The sequence below is a fragment of the Danio rerio genome, chromosome 18 (assembly GCF_052040795.2).
Source record: "Danio rerio strain M-AB ecotype USA chromosome 18, GRCz13ab, whole genome shotgun sequence".
NCBI lineage: Eukaryota > Metazoa > Chordata > Actinopteri > Cypriniformes > Danionidae > Danio > Danio rerio.
This window is the reverse complement of record NC_141038.1, coordinates 45,064,012-45,084,759: the sequence shown is the minus strand read 5'-3', so window position 1 is coordinate 45,084,759 and position 20,748 is coordinate 45,064,012. Positions and strand designations below refer to the sequence as shown.

The window sequence follows — 20,748 nt, the reverse complement described above, 5'->3', positions numbered from 1 at the left end:
TACAAATAATAAAAAATAACATGCATGTGTCACTCAAAGGCAAGAGAGTAAAAATAAGTCTTTAAGTTAGATTTAAAAGCATCCAATGAAGGAGAAAGACTTCCAGAGCTTTGGGGCCGCAATACAGAAAGCTCGATCACCTTTTGATTTGCAGTGAGACCGAGGGACAGACAAAAGAAACTGGTCATGGGATCTTAACTGTCTAAAAGCTGTATATGGCCTTATTGGCCTAATAAGCTCACTGACATAGGCCGGGGCAGAATTTTCCAATGCTTTAAAAGTGAAAAGAAAAATTTTAAATATGATTTTAGGATGATTTCCTCATGCCCCAATGACTGTTGGCTTTTTTAAATCGTACAATTTTGTACGACTGAACTTAGCCACTAAACTGCCAAAACATAAAATACTTACGTTTTCTCGTGAGATCAGGCTGGATATGAAGCTCATACATGTATTCTGGTCAATGATTGTAATATTTCTCTCCGCTCCAACATGACCTGTGTGTTTCATAACCTGTTTCAAACAATAAGTCATTTTCTTTTTTTTTTCCTTATTGCTCAGATAAACAGTTTCATTAAATCTTTCAAAAAATCTTTGTGAGATCCATTCTGAGATGTTAATGTAGCAGATGGTGCTGTATGCTTTACATATAGCTGTACTCTAGAGATCTGCATAGAGGACTACACCCGATCAGGGGCGCGTTTCCCAAACAACGACGTAATTTGCAGCTAAACTATCATAGTAAGATGCATCATTTGGGATAAGAATGATATTGTGACAAGTGTTACCAAAAACCGTAGTTTCTCTGTCGCAGGACAATCATTTGAACCATGTTAGTTATAATGTAAAACATCCATAATTATGCTCTAAACAAGGTGAAGTAACTACTTCTTTAGAGAAGAACCCCATCATTACTTCATGCAAATTATGTTGTTGTACACGCACGCGCATTAAAAAAAATCCAGTGTTAGTTTTGGTAAAACAAATGCACTCGTTTTCCATATTAATATATGTATATGGCACTTATAGGAGCTAAATATGCTTCCTTTATAAATATTGTTGAGAACATTACATAATCTATTCTAAAACCTAAAATCATGTACAAAGCTATCGCTATTCTAATATAATATATAAATCATATAAATAAGTAAATAATGAGGCTATTTATTATGAATATATTTACTTTAATGATAATATTAATACTGACAAAATTACACCTCTTCATCACTTGGTATCTTCGGTCCCTAAACACTTTTAAGTGTTGTAAAAAGGAATGGCAACTGCGGTGGGTGAGGCGGGGCTAAGAGCTGTGAGGGCATGCAAGGCGGGTGGCGTGAGTTAGATAATCAGGGACACCTGTACGCGTCACCTGCCTCGAGTCTCACGGTGGAGCCCTGGAACCTAAAAGGAGAAGAGACGCCAGTGCTGATAGAGAGAGAGGAACGGGCCCGGACATATTGTTTTACATTTGCTTTCAGTTTAATGGCAGTCCGTTTGTTTTTATTTGCTCATTAAAAATGATTGAAAAGTTTGTCGGTTCTCTGCCTTCTTCTTTCCAATTACAGTGGTGCTGAAATTCGGTAGAAGGAGAGACACGTTGTCCAGTTGCCCTCACCGCTGAGAGGGAAGGCGAGTGTTTGGGAGTTAACCCAAATGGGGGTGAAACCCGTTCGTCTGCCCAAATAGCCGGAACAGCCTAAGGCTGGCTAGGAAAGGGTCTTTGTGCTGCCATCTCCCAGCATGTGAAGGAGCAGGGGATGCTTGGCTCACCACCGGAAGGGAAAGAGCTGAAGGGAGCCGTCCCAGAGAGCCTGGTGGGAGACACCGCTGTCCACCATGATGCTGAAGCCTGCATCCATCCACCAGAAGACATCAGAAGACAAACGGGTGAATAGATTTCTCCGCAAGGCTCCCAGCACATCGTCAGATCTCTCAGGTGGTGAAGGACCGAGTGGCAGCGTATTTGGAGAACCAAACCCCAATTTTCCTCCCCTCTCTCTGTCGCTCTTTAGTCTCTCCTCAGCTATCCAGCTGCTTTCTCTCTGCCCTTTTATTCTCAGGTTTTGTTGGCCCTGTAGCATGGACCCACGCCCCTGAAGTAGGAGCTGACAAGGGATGCCCCCAGCCTGTAAGGGGTGATGGGGGGTATGTAGCGAATGAGGGGGGTTGAGAGCCGAGAGGGCATGCGAGGCGGGTGGCGTCAGTGAGATTGCCAGTGCTGGGAGAGAGAGGACCAGGCCTGGACATATTGTTTTACTTTTGCTTTCAGTTTAAGGACAGTTTTCATGAGTCTGATTCCAGCGACGCTCCAGGGAAAGTCGAGTCTTCGCTGAGGCCAGCTTCCAGCTTCCACCACGGTGACTGAAGCTCTGCACAAGACTTTTGGCCAGCGGAGAAATTAAAATGGATGTGCCCAACTGAGTCTGGTTCTCTCAAGGTTTTTTTTCTTCACTGCCATCAGGTGAAGTTTTTTTTCCCCTCTCTGTTGTCACCACTGGCTCGCATGGTTCAGGATTGGTAGAGCTACGCATCGATGAATTTGCTCTTCAGTGTTTGAGATCTCAGTAATGATTAAGTCACACTGAACCGAGCTAAACTGAACTGAACTTAAACACTTAAAACTGAACTACACTGTTCCAGTTACTATGACCATTTATGTGAAGCTGCTTTGACACAATCTACATTGTAAAAGCGCTATACAAATAAAGCTGAATTGAATTGAATTGAATTTTCAGTGAGGAGCTGCTGTCTGTTTATTTTATTTACTCATTAAAAATTATTTAAAGGTTTGCCGGTTCTCCACCTCCTCCTTCCAGATGGCCAGATTGTTCAATACAGCAACATTATAAAGTGTTAAATGCTTTACTGTTCCACCTTTTTTTATAATGTGTTGCAAGAACCAAAATTGTAATATGTCTTTATTTTATTAACAAATCATGAGGAACATATTAAATAATGTTTGTTGTTTTAAGTCAAACTAAATTTAATCCCTAGTTTCATTTTTTTTTTATTTGCGTTTTCCTTGCTCTCCCAACTTTTTCTGATTTGAGGTTGCAAAACAAAAAAATGCATTTTCATAATTTTTTTTTTTTACTTCTCAGATTCTCAGTGTCTGTATTATTGGTCATTTTCTTCATTTTAATGGTGAAGTGAGCTTCTCTGGAGTTCTTATTAAATGAACACTGATGAATGAAATCCTGTCACACTAATCAGTGCTGCTCCTCTAAAGTGTTGGTGTGAACATTCTCACGAGTCGGCTGCAGAAATATATAAACTCACACCACAAATTTGCTCGTAACATGAAGCTTGTTAAAATTCTCAGCCTTTGGCGTTTCTGCTGCGTGTACCTTCCAACTTTAATTGAAGATGAAAATTTCACTGAAGTTAATATAGTTTAATGAAAAGTGTCTTCTCGTGAAATATCATATTTCTGTGTTTTATTGCAGATACAGAACGCAGATGATGTTCTAATCACGCCGTTGGAGAGATTCAGGAAAGAACAGATCGGAGCAGCCAAAGTAAGTCATCCTGTATCATTCCAGACAACCAAAAATAACTTGGCGTTTGGACTAGAAACCAACATTCAGCTGATTTATATGTGTGTATTTGGAAACACATTTTGTGTTTAGAGCATGGATAAATCTTGTTTTAGCTACGAAATCCTTTATTTATGATTCAGGTGGTTCCTTTTAAGGTTTCTCGCTGTTAGCATAACTTGATGATACCCAAAAATAGTAATACTGTATAAATGTTTAGCCATTACAAGAGTTCCTTCAAAACGTTAACTAAAAAGTTCAGAAGTGCGCCAGTGATGTTACCATGGATATTCTAAATAGCTTATGTAATGGGTAGTTCATTAAGATGGGTAGTTCAGTAAGAGGGTCGTGGTTATGAATATTGTTGCTGAAGCGTCAACCTGACCTCATCGGTTATCCCAAATACAAAGCAAAGATCAAACCTTGATTGAAGATGACTTGTTCAGACTAATTGTTTAACCCTTGTGTGCTGTTCGGGAGGTTTTCATCCACTCTGGGGTGTTTCATCAAATGAAGTGAGTTTTGGTGACAAATCTTATTTTGACACATATTTTGGGAAAATGTTTTGAACATTTTTAATAATCCTACAATACACCCAATACACACAGTGCAAATTTACTACCCTTTCATTATGTTGGGGGCTGTTTTTGTCTCTTTGACTTGCATTATAATGACATTTTTTTATATAGCAAACCTATGACACCATATAATCATGCAATCTTGACTGTTGCTGGCTTTTTCTTTTGGAAATTTTACTGTTTATCATCAGTTGCCGAGCAAAAAAGCAGTGCCTTCTACACTCACCGGCCACTTTATTAGGTACACCTGTCAAACTCTTTGTTAACGCAAATTTCTAATCAGTCAATTACATGGCAGCAACTCAATACATTTAGGCATGTAGACATGGTCAAGACAAACTGCTGAAGCTCAAACCGAGCATCATAATGGGGAAGAAAGGTGATTTAAGTGACTTGGCATGGTTGTTGGTGCCAGACGGGCTGTATTTCAGTATTCGAGTTTTTCAGAAACCGCTGATCTACCTGGATTTTTACAGAACCATCTCTGGGGTTTACAGGGAATGGTCTGAAAAAGAGAAAATATCCAGTGAGCGCAGTTCAACAAATGCCTTGTTGATGCCAGAGGTCAGAGGAGAATGGCTAGACTCATTAGATCTGATAGAAAGGCTACAGTAACTCAAATAACCACTCGTTAAAGCCAAGGTATGCAGAAGAGCATCTCTGAATGCGGAACACATCAAAGCTTTAGGCGGATGGGCTACAGCAGCAGAAGACCACACCGGTGCCACTCCTGTCAGTTAAAAACGGGAAACTAAGGCTACAATTCGCACAGTTCTCATCAAAATTGGACAATAGAAAATGAGTTTCAGGCTGCATCTGAAACCGTATACTTCCATACTATATAGTATGCATAAATCAGTATGCGAGCCGAGTAGTATGTCAGAATTCATAAAATTTGAAAATCAGTATGCAAGAAGTACCCTGATGACTTACTACTTCCGTCGAGATTCTGGAGTGCACATCGCATACATGCTGCACTATCCCATGATGCCCCGCGAGTGAATTCATGAATGGGAGTAAAGCGACCCAACTGACGCAGGACCATGACAAAATGGCGGATATAGTACGTCCGAATTCCATTCATATTTTTCACATTCATACTGTATAGAACGTACTTTTCTAATGGCCGAGTAGTATGTTTAAATTCAAATGCAGTACCTACTGAGTAGTAGGCGGTTTCGGACGCAGCCTCATTTTCTGCTGCAACATTCAGATGGTAGGGTCAGAATTTGATGTCAACAACATGAAATCATGGATCTGTTCTGCCCTTTATCAACAAATCAGGCTGGTGGTGATAGTGTAATGGTGCGAGGGATATTTTCTTGGCACACTTTGGGGCCATTGGTACCAATTGAGCATGGTGTCAACGCCACAGCCTTCCTGAGTATTGTTGCTAACCATGTACATCGCTTTTTGACCACAGCATCCTCTGATGGCTACTTCCAGCAGAATAATGCACCGTGTCATAAAGCATGAATCATCTCAGACTGGACACTTGAACATAACAATGAGTTTACTCAAATGGCCTCCACAGCCACCAGATTTTAATCCAATAGAGCTCCTTTGGGATGTGGTGGAACGTGAGATTCGCATCACTGATGTGCAGCCGACAAATCAGCAGCAACTGCATCATGCTATCATGTCAATATGAACCAAAATTTCTGAGGAATACTTCCAGTACCTGTGCCTAATAAAGTGGCCTGTTGCACCACTAAGTAGTCAAAGTATAATGCTTTTTAAAATGAACTCGCCGGCATTAAACATGGCTAAAAAGCATCATTACACAGCATATGTGAAGATTTGCAGTGCATAATGTAGATTCATAAACGTGCACAAAAAAGCCTTCTATTAAAATGTAAAAAGGTTTTTAAATAGATAAGCATAACATTTTGCACATTAAGTTTACGAAAAGAACATCCAGTGTTGAGATTAAAAGTAGTGTTTCCCCTTCAAATGCCCTGTTATTCTGTACAAAAAATTGTGCTGAAAAATCATAAAAGAGGCAGCTCCGCAACACCGCTTGATCTGGATTTATGAGAATCAGTCGCTGCTTACATCGTGTCCATTCGTGCACTCAAAAAAACAACAAGAAAACTCTGCTCCTCTGGTCCTGCAAGTGAACCTTCAACAAAGCGCAAAATCCTTTTCATGCAAAATAAATCAAACGTGGCTTTGAGGTAGGAATATAAATCAGAGGGTCCGGGTTATGTACAGACGGCTGAACCTAACACTCGCCTTAAGGAAGACACTCAGCATGTGTGTTTAAGTCTGTAGGTGTATATTCATCCGTGAGTGGGTGTAGTTGTACATACATGTGATTGAATATGTGTGTGTGATCTTTCAGCCCCCGAGAGGCTCAAACTGCTGGACATTTTGATGTTGCTTATTTTAATGTATAATGAGTTTCTACCTTACAACACTGCAGCCAAGTGTGTGTGTGTTTGTTTAGGCTGTGGACACCCTTAGCTTGAACTAAATTCAGGCCAAATCTGATATTTGTGAAATCTATAATTACAAATGTTTATTTTGCTAGCACACATTGCTATTGTTTAGGTCAGAAGTGTCCAAACTCGGTCCTGAAGGGCCGGAGTCCTGCTTAGTTTAGCTCCAACTTTGTTCAACACACTTGCCTGGAAGTTTTAGTATACATAGAAAGGGCTTGATTAGCTGGTTTGGGTGTGTTAAATTGGGGTTGGAACAAAAATATGCTGGACACCGGCCCTCCAGGACCGAGTTTGGGCACCCCTAGTTTAGGTGCATTGTAAAAATGTCAGCTTCCACACAATTTCTGTTTGGACAACATGATTTAAGGAATTAAGTTACTTATAAGTTTTTACAAATTTAAGTGAATTGAACATAAAACAAGTTAAGTTGTCCCAAAAAACTTAATAATTTTGTGTTTTTAGTTCATTTTAACCCTTATTTTGCAAATGTACTACCCTTTCGTTATGTTGGGGGCTGTTTTTGCCCCATTGAGTTCCGTTATAATGACATTTTTTGATTGCAAAGCCTTGCCACCATATAATCAAGCATTCTTGGTTGTTGTTTTCCCTGTTGGGAAGAGGTAAAATGTCAAATATTTTATGTTGATTATATGTTGGCAGCATTACCCCTTTAGACAGGCCTGTGCAAAATAGTTTATGGCTTTTATATGGAGTTCTGTGGAGTAAATCAGCAGATTATAGTGTGTGTGCCTAAATACTTACTATGTTTACTATGTTCTGAGAGTTGAGATGCCTATTTTGCATTTTTGATACATATTAAATATCGCACATCCTCATGCACACACACGCACTATACTCTATATACATTCACCGGCCATTTTATTGGGTACACCTTAATAGTACCGAGTTGTACTCCCTTTTGCCTTCAGAACTGCCTTAATACTTTGTGGCATGGATTCAACAAGGTACTGGAGATTTTGGTTCATATTGACATGATAGCTTCTTGGAGTTTCTGCAGATTTGTCGGCTGCACATCCAGGATGCGAATCTTCCGTTCCACCACATCCCAAATGTGCTTTATTGGATTGAGATCTGGTGACTATGGAAGCCATTTGAGTACAGTGAACTTGTTGTCATGTTCATAAGTACAAGAAACCAGTCTGAGATGATTTGCGCTTTATGACATGGTACGTTATTCTGCTTGAAGTAGCCATCAGAAGATGGTACACCGTGGTCATAAAGGGATGGACATGGTCAGCAACCATACTCAGGTGGGCTGTAGCGTTGAAACGATGCACAATTGGTACTAATGGGTCCAAAGTGTGACAAGAAAATATCCCCCACACCATTACACCACCAACAGCAGCCTGAACTGTTGATACAAGGCAGAATGGATCCATGCTTTCATGTTGTTGACGACAAATTCCGACCCTAAAGTACCATAGGAAAGATTATTTATTGCAAACATTTTTAAACAACGGATCTGATTTGTTTTGCTGATGTTTATTTATTTATTTATTTTTTGCTTTGCTTTGCTAGTCTTTGCTGTTGTAATTTGTCTTTTTATTTTTATTCTTTTTTCTGTTAACTTTTGCACTTTTCTTTTGATTTTATTTATTTTTGCTTGTGTTTTGCTCTTTGAGGGTTTATTTATATATCTTAGTTTTGCTTTGTTTTTGAACTTTTTTTCAATTATCAATTCTGTTGTGTTGTTGTTTGTTTTTCCTATTGTACTTTGTTTTATGTTTTGTGCTTTTTAATGATTTATATCTTAATTTATTTGCTTTTTTTCTGAGCTTCATTTGTTGTTTTTGTTTTCCCTGTCGTACTTGGTCACCTTTTTCTTATGTCTTCCTGCTGTACAGCAATTTGACTCAGCCTCTACCCATTTTAAATTTACTTTGTAAAGAAATGACTTGACTTGGCTAGAAAATCCTATAGGATTATTTATGCTTGGTAATAGAACAGCGTAAATATACTCTTTTCAAAAATAAAAATACAAAAAGAACTGCAAGGTCGCCACTGACCCATATACAATATATCACGTATATAGACTGCAATGCATGATACAGTATTTACACTACCTGACAAGGGTCTTGTCTCATGTCCAAGTTTTATGAACAACAGATAATGACTTCTAGTTGGTCAGTTGGTATCAAAAGTGGCTTATGGGAAAGGCCTCTAGATTACGCTTATTTTACTAAAATAAAATATGATCATTCCTTGATTTTTAATTATTTAATTAGGACAGTAAGGTCTGACTTTGCTTAGACAAACCTCTCGTCACTTAACAGAAATAATGTACAGTGTAGGATATAAAGTCATGGTGCAGTGGAAAAAATAATAATATTGTGTATGACTCCCATGAGCTTGGAGGACTGCATCTATACATCTCTGCATCGACTCAAATCACTTAAAGTCATCTGGAATGGCAAAGAAAGCGTTCTTGCAGGACTCCCAGAGTTCATCAAGATTCTTTGGATTCATCTTCAATGCCTCCTCCTTCATCTTACCCCAGACATGCTCAATAATGTTCATGTCTGGTGACTTAGCTGGACAATCCTGGACCACCTTGACCTTCTTTGCTTTTAGGACCTTTGATGTGAAGACTGAAGTATGAGAAGGAGAGCTATCCTGCTGAAGAATTTGCCATTTCCTGTGGTTATGGGCAGCACAAATGTCTTGACACCTCAGGCTGTTGATGTTGCAGTTCAATTTAAATGAGAGATCTTTGAGGGGTGTCCTCATTTACGTTGAGCACTGTATATACATCTTAATCTACAATTTATTCAGCTAAATACATGATGTGTTGTTTATTACATTCTCCTCACTCTCTCTCTTTAAAGAAAATGCACTTACTAAAGTCATTCTTTCACCCTTTGTCTCCTTTTAACCACTTGCCTTTAATAGCTTATCCTTCTCTCCTCTTCTATAAACACACTTTATATGGGGAGAATGGGTTGAACACTTGTCTGAAGTCATGAGCCTTAAAGGATTATGGGAATGTGGGTGATCGGTCCAAATGTAGTGTTCAGAGGAAGTGTGGACGTCCTTATTAGGGAATTACTGGCTTGCTGCAGCACCAGCTGGTTAGCAGAGTGAGGTCCGGAGCCCATGAAAAAAGCCTAAAAGCCCCAACAATTTCTTTTCCCCGCTGGCCAAGCAGCCTTTGCCCTGCACCTCGCAAGGCACGAGGCTTTTACTGCAAGGCAGCACTTATGTATGGGTCATCAGAGCTCACAATCAGAACAAGCTTTGCAACTTTGAAGAAGCACTACTAGAGGAACATTTCAAAGCTGTTCAACCTCTTTTGTGCTATTATAATAAACGCATCTCTATTTTTGTGTTCTTTTAAAGTGCCTTCATTATGCGATTTCAGATTTCAGATTCACATTTTTTATAGTTGGTTACATTTTTTATAAACCCTAAAATCACTTATGTTTTTAAATAATAATAATATTAAAATAAAAAAATAAAATAAAAAAATAAAAAATAAATAAATAAATAAAAACATTTTTAAAATAATTAAAAAAAATTTAATAAAATTGTAAAAAAAAATAATAAAAATAAAACAGCAAACATTATGGCTTGTGAATACTTAGAGATTGTGTTTAGATTTTCAGCTTTAATTTACAAGCTATACTTTAATTTTATTTATTTTTCTGTTCTGAATGGAATGCTGATAAAATAGTATTCTATTTTAATAATAATAATAATAATTATTATTATTATTATTATTATTATTCTTATTATTATTATTTATTTTAAATAAATAACTCAATAAATAGATAAATCAATCAATTAATAAATAAATAAAATTAAAAAAATACTCAGCTTTAATTTACAGGCTACTTTTATTTTCTTTTTTTTCTTTTTTTAATTCTGTTTGAAATACTGACAAAATATTTTATATTTTATTTTAATAATGTTTTAATAATATTATTTTATGAATAAATAAATAAATACATAAATAAATAAATAAATAAGCAAATAAATAAATAAATAAAAAAGTAAAATAGAAAAAAAGGAAAAATAAAAAGTAAAATAGAAAAAAACAATAAAATAAAATAGAAAACTTCAGGGGTCAAACATAGTAATGTGCATTTTTCTGTCTGACACTTACTGTAAATTTACTGTTGATGAATCATAAGACTGGTTTAGATAAGAGACGAGAATTTTCGATTAAGTCATTTCAGACACTATAATGTAAACTGTACATTATGAGAACAATAGCATGCTTTTTGCCAGTGCATATCTACTGTAGAAGACCTCCAAAACAAAATTAGATACTTTGAAAATAGCAAAATAAAGGCACTTTATAACGAACAACTGACTTTAAATTTGTCTTGGAGATAAATTTTTATTTCATTTTTATTATTTTGGAGTTTGCTTTTTGCCTCTGCAAATGTCACTGGCACGAATCTACCTCAGCACAGAAGTTAATGATCTCAACTAATGGCACTTAGACTGGTGTGTGGAATTCTCTGCAAGCCACGTCTCATAAAGTCGCCCCCAACCACTCATTAAATCAGCATGTCAGCCCCCAAAACGGCAATAAATAAAGCTACACCTTCAAACTGGACCACAAACTTAGCATATGCCGATACGTTCATTTCCAGCAGAATATTATCTAGTTCACTGAACTAAAAACTGCAGCAATCACATCTTTTACCTTGGCCATGAAATTAGATTTACATTGTTTATTGATAAAAAAAAAAATACAATGTAAAACCAATTTAGTTTATGAAACCAGTTTAGAATTCTACAAAACAGCTAATCTTTGTCCCCTATACAAAACTAAACATTCTTAACACTGGCTAGTTTGTGTGTGCACTGTAAAAAATGCAGGGTTCCACACAATTCCTTCATGCTGTCCCAGCACAAATTAAGTTAATTTAATGGTTTTTACAAATTCAATGTTATTGTATAATAAACAAAAATACTATAAATTCTACACAAATAATTACAAGAAATAATAAAGACAAGAACAACACCTTTTTTATTATTTTATGTTATGTTGGTAAGCGGAGGTTTCTAATTAAATATTTAAATCTGCATGTTAGACTTCTAAAAATTATTATTATTATTATTATTATTATCATTATTATTATTTTTTTTATTTTTATTCTCTGAAAAGAGGCTCAGTAATGCTATAGAACTGGGGTCACCAAACTTGTCCTACAGATCTTAGCTCCAACCCTAATTAAACACACCTGAACAAGCTAATCAAGGTCTTACTAGGTATACTTGAAACATCCAGGCAGGTGTGTTGAAGCAAGTCGGAGCTAAACCCTGCAGGGACACCGGCCCTCCAGGACCGAGATTGGTGACCTCTGCTATAGAAGAACCATTTTGGTTTCCACAAAGAACCTTTCAGTGAAGAGGCCTAGAGCTTTCTAGGAACATATAAGCTACCTGACAAAAGTCTTGTCATTGATCCCGGTTCATTTAAACTTTTGTCATTTCAATTTTAGTTCTACTGGCAATTTCTCCCATCTCTTTGCCTATGACTTTCCTTATTTATTTCTAAGACAATCATTAATCTGTCACATGCTTTCAAAAAAGTGAATGTATCTTTGTAAGGAGAGTAAGCCATACAAATTTGTGTTGTGAACTGAAAGACAGTGTTGACTTGTTTATGGTTAATAAACACAAATTATAGTTGGATTACTAAGTCTTTGAGTGCAGTTTCTATTATCCTTACATATCTAGAATTTATATCCCTAAGTACTGTGTAACATACAAAGTTATTGTATTAATGGTCTGAGGTAAAGCAAATGATTTACAGTTGCTAGTGAAATCAAACTATGTTCAGTTTACGCAACAACATGGGTCTGACTTAAAATAATTAATTTAGTTATTTACATTTTTATTGTAATTCTTATAAAATTATTCTGGCAACCACAGCTGTCAAAATGTTTTCATAAAAGCAACAAGTGTTTTTTGTTTAAATACTAAAAATAAAATTATTTCTTTCACAAAATTTCTGTAAATTTTACATAATAGAAATTTGTTTTTACACAATTATTCTGTACACATCCTCATTCATTCATTTTCTTGTCGGCTTAGTCCCTTTATTAATCTGGGGTTGCCACAGCGGAATGAACCGCCAACTTATCCAGCAAGTTTTTACGCAGCGGATGCCCTTCCAGCCGCAACCCATCTCTGGGAAAAAATTTGTACTTATACAGTTTTAAATTGTAAACATGTTTACAATTTTATTGTCATTTTTAATAAGTTATTCTGGCAACCACAGCTGCCAATTTTTTTTTGTAAAAACATACAACAGATTTTTTTTTTTTACAGTGTATTTTATTTTGGTAAAATAAGCGTAATCTAAAGGCCTTTGCCTTGTCACCTCTGATATCAAACGAATTTTGATTTTGATGGGGCAAATAAAAAATATTCCACTGGCCATTACATAAAATCCTTAGGATTTTGCCCTGAAAAAGTCAGAAATGTAATTCATAGTGGTCTTTAAAAAGTCTTAAATTTGACTTGGTGAAACCTGCAGAAACCTTGTAATTGCATATAGAAGGATTGTAAGGATCACCATTCGCTTTACCCTATGATTCTCATTGCTGTCTTCACCAAACGTCCAAGCTTGGTTTGAGATTGAACTGTAATGTTTAAAGAACCGTAAGGTAGATAGTATGAATTCTTATTTGTAGGCGATCATGAGCTTTGTAACTTTGCTACTTTTATAGACATTCTCAAACATATAACATCCAAGAATCACACAACCTCTTTAAAAATCACCTTACGAACTTTTAAAAGACCACATTTGCCCTGCAGCAGTCAGGCCATCATGACCCACAGAGAAATCTGGAGTAATGATAGATGTGGGGCTGTGGATTTCCACCGCTGGGACGGCTGGAGATACGAGGCACGCGTGAATCCGCCTCTGGACCGATGGAGGCTGGAGCAGGTGGCAGAAGGCAGGGGGTGGATGAACATCTGCCCTGACCGCGACTTTGCTAATGAAACATGCTGTTATGAGATTGACTAAGTGGTTAGGTAGACAGATTGGCAGACAGAAGATCACAAGCGACGTATATCTCCTAAATAGACCCTATATATAGCGAGGAGGCTTATGGTGAAATTCAACAAGGCATCTTTTGCTTGCTAACACATAAAATTAGTTGAGAGAGAGTGTGTTGATTAGGTGGGAATGTCTGCGACGGATATTTGTTTGAACTAGCGGAAATGTTTTTTGAGGTTGTGGTCACACCTCGTCTTAATTTCTTCAGATTGACATGTCACACGGAGTAAATTATACAGTATGTGCGCTTGTGGTTTTGAATATTTTTTATGTTACTTCAGTCATGTCATCTAACATTTGCATAAATTAAAATGTTTTGGTAACACTTTAGAGAATGACCAGCCAAATCCAGCTAAAACCAGCTCGACCAGCCTGGTTTAAGCTTGATATAGCTGGTTTTGGCTGGACTCCCAGCTTGGCTAGGCTGGTCAAGCTGGTTTTAGCTGGTAATATCCCAGCCTGACCAGCTAAGTCTAGACTGGAAATGGCTGAAAACCAGCCTGGAAGTGGCCAAAACCCCTCTAAAACCAGGCTGGTCGACCAGCTAAAACCAGCCAGCCATTCTAAGCTGGTTTAGGCTGGATTTTTCAGCAGGGTGCGTATCTAAAATTGCGTGTTGGTGTTTGTTTTGAAAAAAAAATCTATTGTAACGTTAAATCCAAGATGGTGGACAGATTCAATGTTTATTTTACTTAAGAGTAAAAATAGCTGCAGAAAAACACACAGAAGTGACACGTTAGCTTAGCCGCATGCTAAAGTCAGGTAAACAGTGCTTGGATGCCTGCACAATAGAGTTTACATCAAAAATCCATTGCATGATGCTTTACATTGATGTCGAGGGAACAAGGCTTTATGAAAGTAACACAGAACTGAAAGCTGAGAAAAGGTTTAGGCCTCTTGGGACTGAGACTTGTTACATGTGAGCGGCTATCAAGAGCACTTCAAAACAGAAGCCTGTGAAGTTCTTTTTCAGTTAGGATGTAATCTTACAAGGTGAACAAAAGTGACTGTTGAGCATGTCTTTAGTTGTTTGTATGTATCTCTGAGACCTTGCGTTTCTATCCAGCAGGTCAGTCTAACCCCAAAATACATGTTCTGGTCAGAGAAAGAGCTGAGGTTTTGTTTATGTCCTTAACTGCTAAGAGTTCCACAGACTAGACCTTGCTTACACAGAAACCTGCATCTTCAGTCTCGACACACTTCCCTAAACCGACACATATCTGATGACATTCAATGTAACCACAAAATTCAGAACATTGTGCAAACATGCAGTTACGGAAAGAAGTACATTGTGAAGGATAAATGACTGGTAGTTATGGCTAAGTATCACACCATTCATAGTTTGTGTGTGTATGTGAGTGTGCAGCTACTATATTATAGAGGCATGCTTTATTTATTTATTTATTTTTATTTATGATGCAACAAATTTTCTGCTGTGTATTAAATTTTTATTTTTTTTTCTTATGAGTTAAAGAAAAATGACAAAAATAGTAGGCGATAAAATAATAGCGCTACTGTGCTGTCATTAAACTCTGGTAAACTGATGTCTCTAGACTCATCTTAAGTCAGGATTCTTGACTCATTCCCTATCTATAAACTTTAATAAAATATCAATTAAAAATGTGTTTATTTTATAAGCTTGTATTTTTAATTTGTATAATTTAAACTATTGAGTTAAATGTACAAAGTCTTACAAAGTATTAAATTTTTTAATTACAATTATTGTTGTTGTTGCTGCTGTTGCTGTTGTTGTATTTATTATTATTTATTATTTTTGTTTTTTATTATTATTAATAATAATAATAATTATTATTATTATTATTATTATTAATATTATTATCATAGTAGTTATTATTATTTATTATTGTTGTTGTTTTATTATTATTGGTAATAATATTCATAATAAAAATTATAATATTGTAGTCATTGTTGTTTTTATTTGTAGTAGTACTCGTAGTAGTATTCTATTTAATTGTTTTATTATTATTATTATTGTTGTTGTTGTTATTAGTATTTATTATTGTTTTATTATTATTATTATTATTATTATTAATTTTTATTATTATTATATTTATTAATATTTATTATTTTGTTGTTTTATTATTATTTTTATTATTTATTATTATTATTATTATTATATTTTATTTTTTGTTTATTTATTATTTTTATTATTTATTTATTATTATTAATATTATTATTAATATTATTATTGTAATTAGTAGTATTTATGATTGTTATTGTTTTATTATTATTGTTATTATTCGTACTATTATTATTATTAAATATTTTATTATTTATTATTATTTATTATTATTATTATTATTATTATTATTATTTATCTTTTTATTTATTTATTATTGTTATTCTTTATTATCATTTTGTTTATGCACTGTGATGCTGGACTCCTCACATCATTCTTGTTTTGAATATACCTGAGAATATTGTTTGGCACAGTCTACTTTTAGAGCAGTAAACTACACTTTAATGAGTGTCTTCTGCGATTCATAGTCAGAGTATATAGTAAACTATGATAGTCATTATTTTTTGCTCACTAAAACAATTAAATAAGTCATATAACTTCAACTTTAAACCATAACTTCAACTTTTGTAAAACAAAATTTCAATCAAACAAGACTTGCTGAGCTTTTCACGGTGTATTCCGGGATTTCATAATCCAGAAGAAATACGTGCAATACTGCTTACTGTTTGAAACACACTGTATCCCTCACTCTTTACAATGCTGGGTAGGCAACTTTGGAGAGAAGTAATGATCTTCGAGACTGGACAAGATATATAGAAATGTCTTTCTGGTGTATGAGCTGGTACCAGAGCTCTATATGGTATCTTTTTAAAGTCATGATGAATAGACAGGTTTTCAGATGACCTGGACACAGACCTGTGTGATGTAGAGTACAGTATATTTCAGAATAACACTTCTCCACGGGAGGTGGACAGTTTCAAGGATTACTGCAAACCTTCATCAGATTAAGAGCTGTGGAATCTTCTTGCCTCCAGAAATAGTTTCAGAATGAGAGGTGGGAAGTTGACCTTTCATGTGCTTGACAGGAAATAATAGCTTTTATGTCTTAGGCAGATCAAACGTTGCGGGAAGAGCAGTTGTCTGTCCGACCCTTCTTTGAAATGAGAAGTGTAGCTGGTTAGTATTCAGCCCGGTGATTGCAGAGGTTTTGGTGTTTGCATGATAATGCCCGATAATCAGAAATGACAGCTTGGTTACTGTTGTGCTAAAGGTCTTTGAACCAATCATGATGCATTATTATATGCTGTCTTGTAGCTTCGTTATATTGATCGCAGATATTGCTTTTTTCAAGATGCAGTATGTGATTTTTGCAACACATTTCAGGAGATTAACCAATTATTTGGTTTTATTATTATTATTATTATTATTATTATTATTATTAGTATTCATTATAAAAATAATAATATTGTAGTTATTGTTGTTGTTTATGCTATTATTATTAGTAGTAGTAGTAGTATTATATTTTATTGTTGTATTATTATTAATATTATTATTATTATTATTATTATTATTATTATTATTATTATTATACTTATAATTAATAATAATTATTAATAATAATTATTTTATAATTTTTTTATTTAAGTATTTATTATTTTTAATTATTTATTTAATATTAGTAGTAGTAGTAGTAGTAATAAATATTTTGATTATTTATGATTATTTTTATTATTCATTTTTTATTATTATTATTATTATTATTAATAATAATAATAATAATAATATTGTTCTCATTATTATTATTATTTGTTATTATTATTCTTTTAATTAAAACAAAATTACATTTGACTGCATTTTGTCTTTAAAACGAATGCTACGGGCGGTATGATGCCGTCGATGGCTTGTTTCTTTTCATGGTACCAGCTGACCGCTTGCCTTCATGTAGATGACTTTTCCGCTGTTACCAGTTTTCCCAGTAGCTCGCTGCGTTCATCGGCAGACTTGAGGTGCAGAGAGGAGTTGACTACGAAGATGAGGTTCAAGTCCAGCAAAGAACGGTTCCAGAACCTGTAGATTGGTCAATCAGTGGCCTCTGAAGGATTTACATGAGAACAGCAGGAGAGAATGGCACTCGTGAGAGAAATTTGATATCTAAAAAGGCTACACAGCTGCCTTTGGTGCATTCACAAAAACTTCAAAAACATAGCTCCCGGGACATATTTTGGGCTTTCTATGACATTAGATACGAGGCTCATGGTACGTGGCTCATGGTTCGGTTCACGCACAAAAACAATAAGTCCAGTCCAATGGCTGTTGGTCAAAAAAGACCACAGCAGTGTAACAACTGAGGAGCCATTCACAATTGACGAACGCTGTTACCTGCTAACTCCGTCAAACCGGCTTTATGGTAAATGCTTTAGCCATTTTTATAGCAGACTTTAACCCACCGGATGTCTTTTATCCACTCTTCGAAAAGTGTAAACGGTGGACTAACATTCACCTCATGATCACTAATCAGATGTGCCATTATTTGTAACTTTAGGTGGTTTCTAAAACTAAGTCTGTCAGTGTTGTTTTCATTCTCTCATCTTTAGTGCTTTACATTTTCACGGTTGTAGCTCTCCCTGTCATCTGAATAAAGGCATAGACTGAGTGATTGACAGCTGATATTAACCAATCCGTTCGCATTCAGTTCTAGAGCAATGTGCCTATCAGAAGAGCATTGTGGGCTTTGTTTATTGAAACAAGTTGACATGAAAACTTGTAAACTATTCCTGAGCGTTTGGCGTCTCAGGTGCTAAGATGCATTTTGTGTGAATGTCTCCTAAATCTGCGTGTGCGGTGAAAATTTTGCAGTTAAAACCGGTCACACGGCAACAATTTTGCCATGTGTTTTGAGGTTGCATAGATAAAGTTTTAGGCGCATATGCGACCAATACGGTCGCGATTTCCAGCCCTGTAGATAGATAGATAGACAGACAGACAGACAGACAGACAGACAGACAGACAGACAGACAGACATATCTCAATTTGAATCAATTTCACTTTTCCCAACAATGTAATGAAATTTAGTTATGTAATGATTCACTGAAGTCACAATGTGATATGATTCACAATATGTTTTTTTTTTTACAATTTTATTAACAAAACTAGTTTAGACGAATTAGAACTGTTGCCCCTTTATTGTTTTTTTCTAAATCTGCACATTTCTTTGTAAAATGTCAATATATTTTATGTAAAATAACAAATCGACATTTTGAAGAATCGCATGAAAAATTTGTGATTAATCCCTTAATTCACGTAAAGTTTTGTTTGGACAATGAAACATTTGGAAAACACAATTGCTGAATAATCTGTATAATTTGACTAATCAGCTGTCTCCCTGCTTGCTTTATTTACTGTTGGTTATTAGATTACCAATACTACAGTTAGCTGCTCTACCAATTTAATGAAAACACTCCTAATTCGCGTTGATTTGTCTTTTTTTGCAAACTTTGAAAAGATTTGATTCATGTTAAGAGCGGCACGGTGGCTAAGTGGTTGGCACTGTTGCCTCACAGCAAGAAGGCTGGGTCAGTTTGCATTTAAATGACATTTGCATGTTCCCCCCGTGTTCACGTGGGTTTCCAACCACACTGAACTGAACTAAACCACACTGAACTGAACTAAACTGAACTTAAACTCTGTAAACTAGACTGACACAGTTTCAATTTACTAGAATCTTCTATGTTAAGCTGCTTTGACACAATCTACATTGTAAAAGCGTTATAGAAATAAAGATGTTTTCCAGTACTGGGTTGCAGCTGGAATGACATTCGCAGTGTAAAACATATGCTAGATAAGTTGGTGGTTCATTTTGCTGTGGCCACCCCTGATGAATAAAGACTAAGCCGAATGAAAATGAATGAATGAATGGTTCACATTCCCTCTGGGGTTATAAAGCATGGCTTATGACCTCTTTGCACACACAATGTCCCTGAAACTTAACTAATATGAGCACACTTTGACTTTGAATGGGTGTTAGAATTATTTAAAATGTGGCTGGTTATCATTTTTCAGGAAAATTAGACCGGCGGGAACTTGTATCCTGATAAAAGACTCTAGCTAGTGGAAAAATGGGTTTCTTTGTTAAAAACACAATGTTTATTGTTCACTTTTCAGTACTGGTACACTACTGCAGCTGACGTGATTGATGATGCTGAGAATATGCTTAAAACAAACTATATTTTTTTTACGCAGCTGTTTTTTTTTTTTTTGGGGGGGGGGGGGGGGTTATGTAGTAGCAGTAGCACGGCATGAAGGTGAGAACATGGTGTCATCAAAATACCTCATCAAGTTCAGGTGCTGTTGCTTAGTTATGTTGACTGGAGCTGTGTCCAATTAGCCATGTGACAGTTTGGCCGAAAAAGAGCTGCTTCTTTCAAGTGGACGGCACTGCATCAGTGGAGCTTCAGATGTTTCCAAGCGACTGCTCAGGCACGTGTAACCTCCCACCTGCTCTTATCAGGTAACAGAGGACTGATTAGCCCTTAATGAGAGTAATTGAAGTGTTGTGGGAAGATGCTGAAGATGTCACTGCTCATTATGATCATCTGCTCTCTAGAGAACAGAACAAGACTCAGACAACAGCCTCCAACCCCATTCATCTCTTCTCTTCTCTTCTCTTCTCTTCTCTTCTCTTCTGTTGTTTGCTTCTTAGCTTGTCTCTTTTTAATTTTTTTCTCTTCTCTCCTTTCTTCTCTTGTTTCCTCATCTCATCTCAGATCTTCTGTTTTTCCTCGTCTCTTGAGTCTTGTCTCACCTCTCATCTCTTCTCTCGTCATCTCGTCTCCTCTCTTTTCTCTTCTCATCCTTCTTCGCGTGTTCTCATCTTTTCTCTTTTTTCTTACTATTCTCTCTTCTCTCATCTCTTCTTTCCTTGTCTCTTGTGTCTTGTCTTTTCTAGTCTCTCTCCTGTAGTCTCTTCTCATCTGATCTCTTCTCCTCTGATCTCATCTATTCTCTCCTCTCCTCTTTTCATCTTTCTTCTCTTCTCTTTTGTTCTGTTCTGTTGTCATCTTTTATCTTTCTTTTCTTGTCTTTTTAATCTTTTTTCATCTCTTCTCCTCTTGTGTTCTCATCTAGTCTTGAATCATCTCATCTGGTGTCTTTTCTTCTCTCACCTCTT

At 35.9% G+C, this 20,748-nt stretch overlaps 1 protein-coding gene across 4 annotated transcripts in view; it reads left to right on the top strand.

The window, feature by feature from the left end:
* arhgap42b (Rho GTPase activating protein 42b) overlaps nucleotides 1–20,748 on the top strand; it is a 224,023-nt gene that overhangs the window by 121,202 nt on the left and 82,073 nt on the right. For all 4 annotated transcript variants that reach the window (XM_087293379.1, XM_087293378.1, XM_087293377.1 and 1 more), the window contains exon 4: nucleotides 3,447–3,518. In XM_087293379.1, coding sequence (XP_087149505.1) covers nucleotides 3,447–3,518 — 72 coding nt within the window. The remainder of the gene's footprint in view (nucleotides 1–3,446; nucleotides 3,519–20,748) is intronic.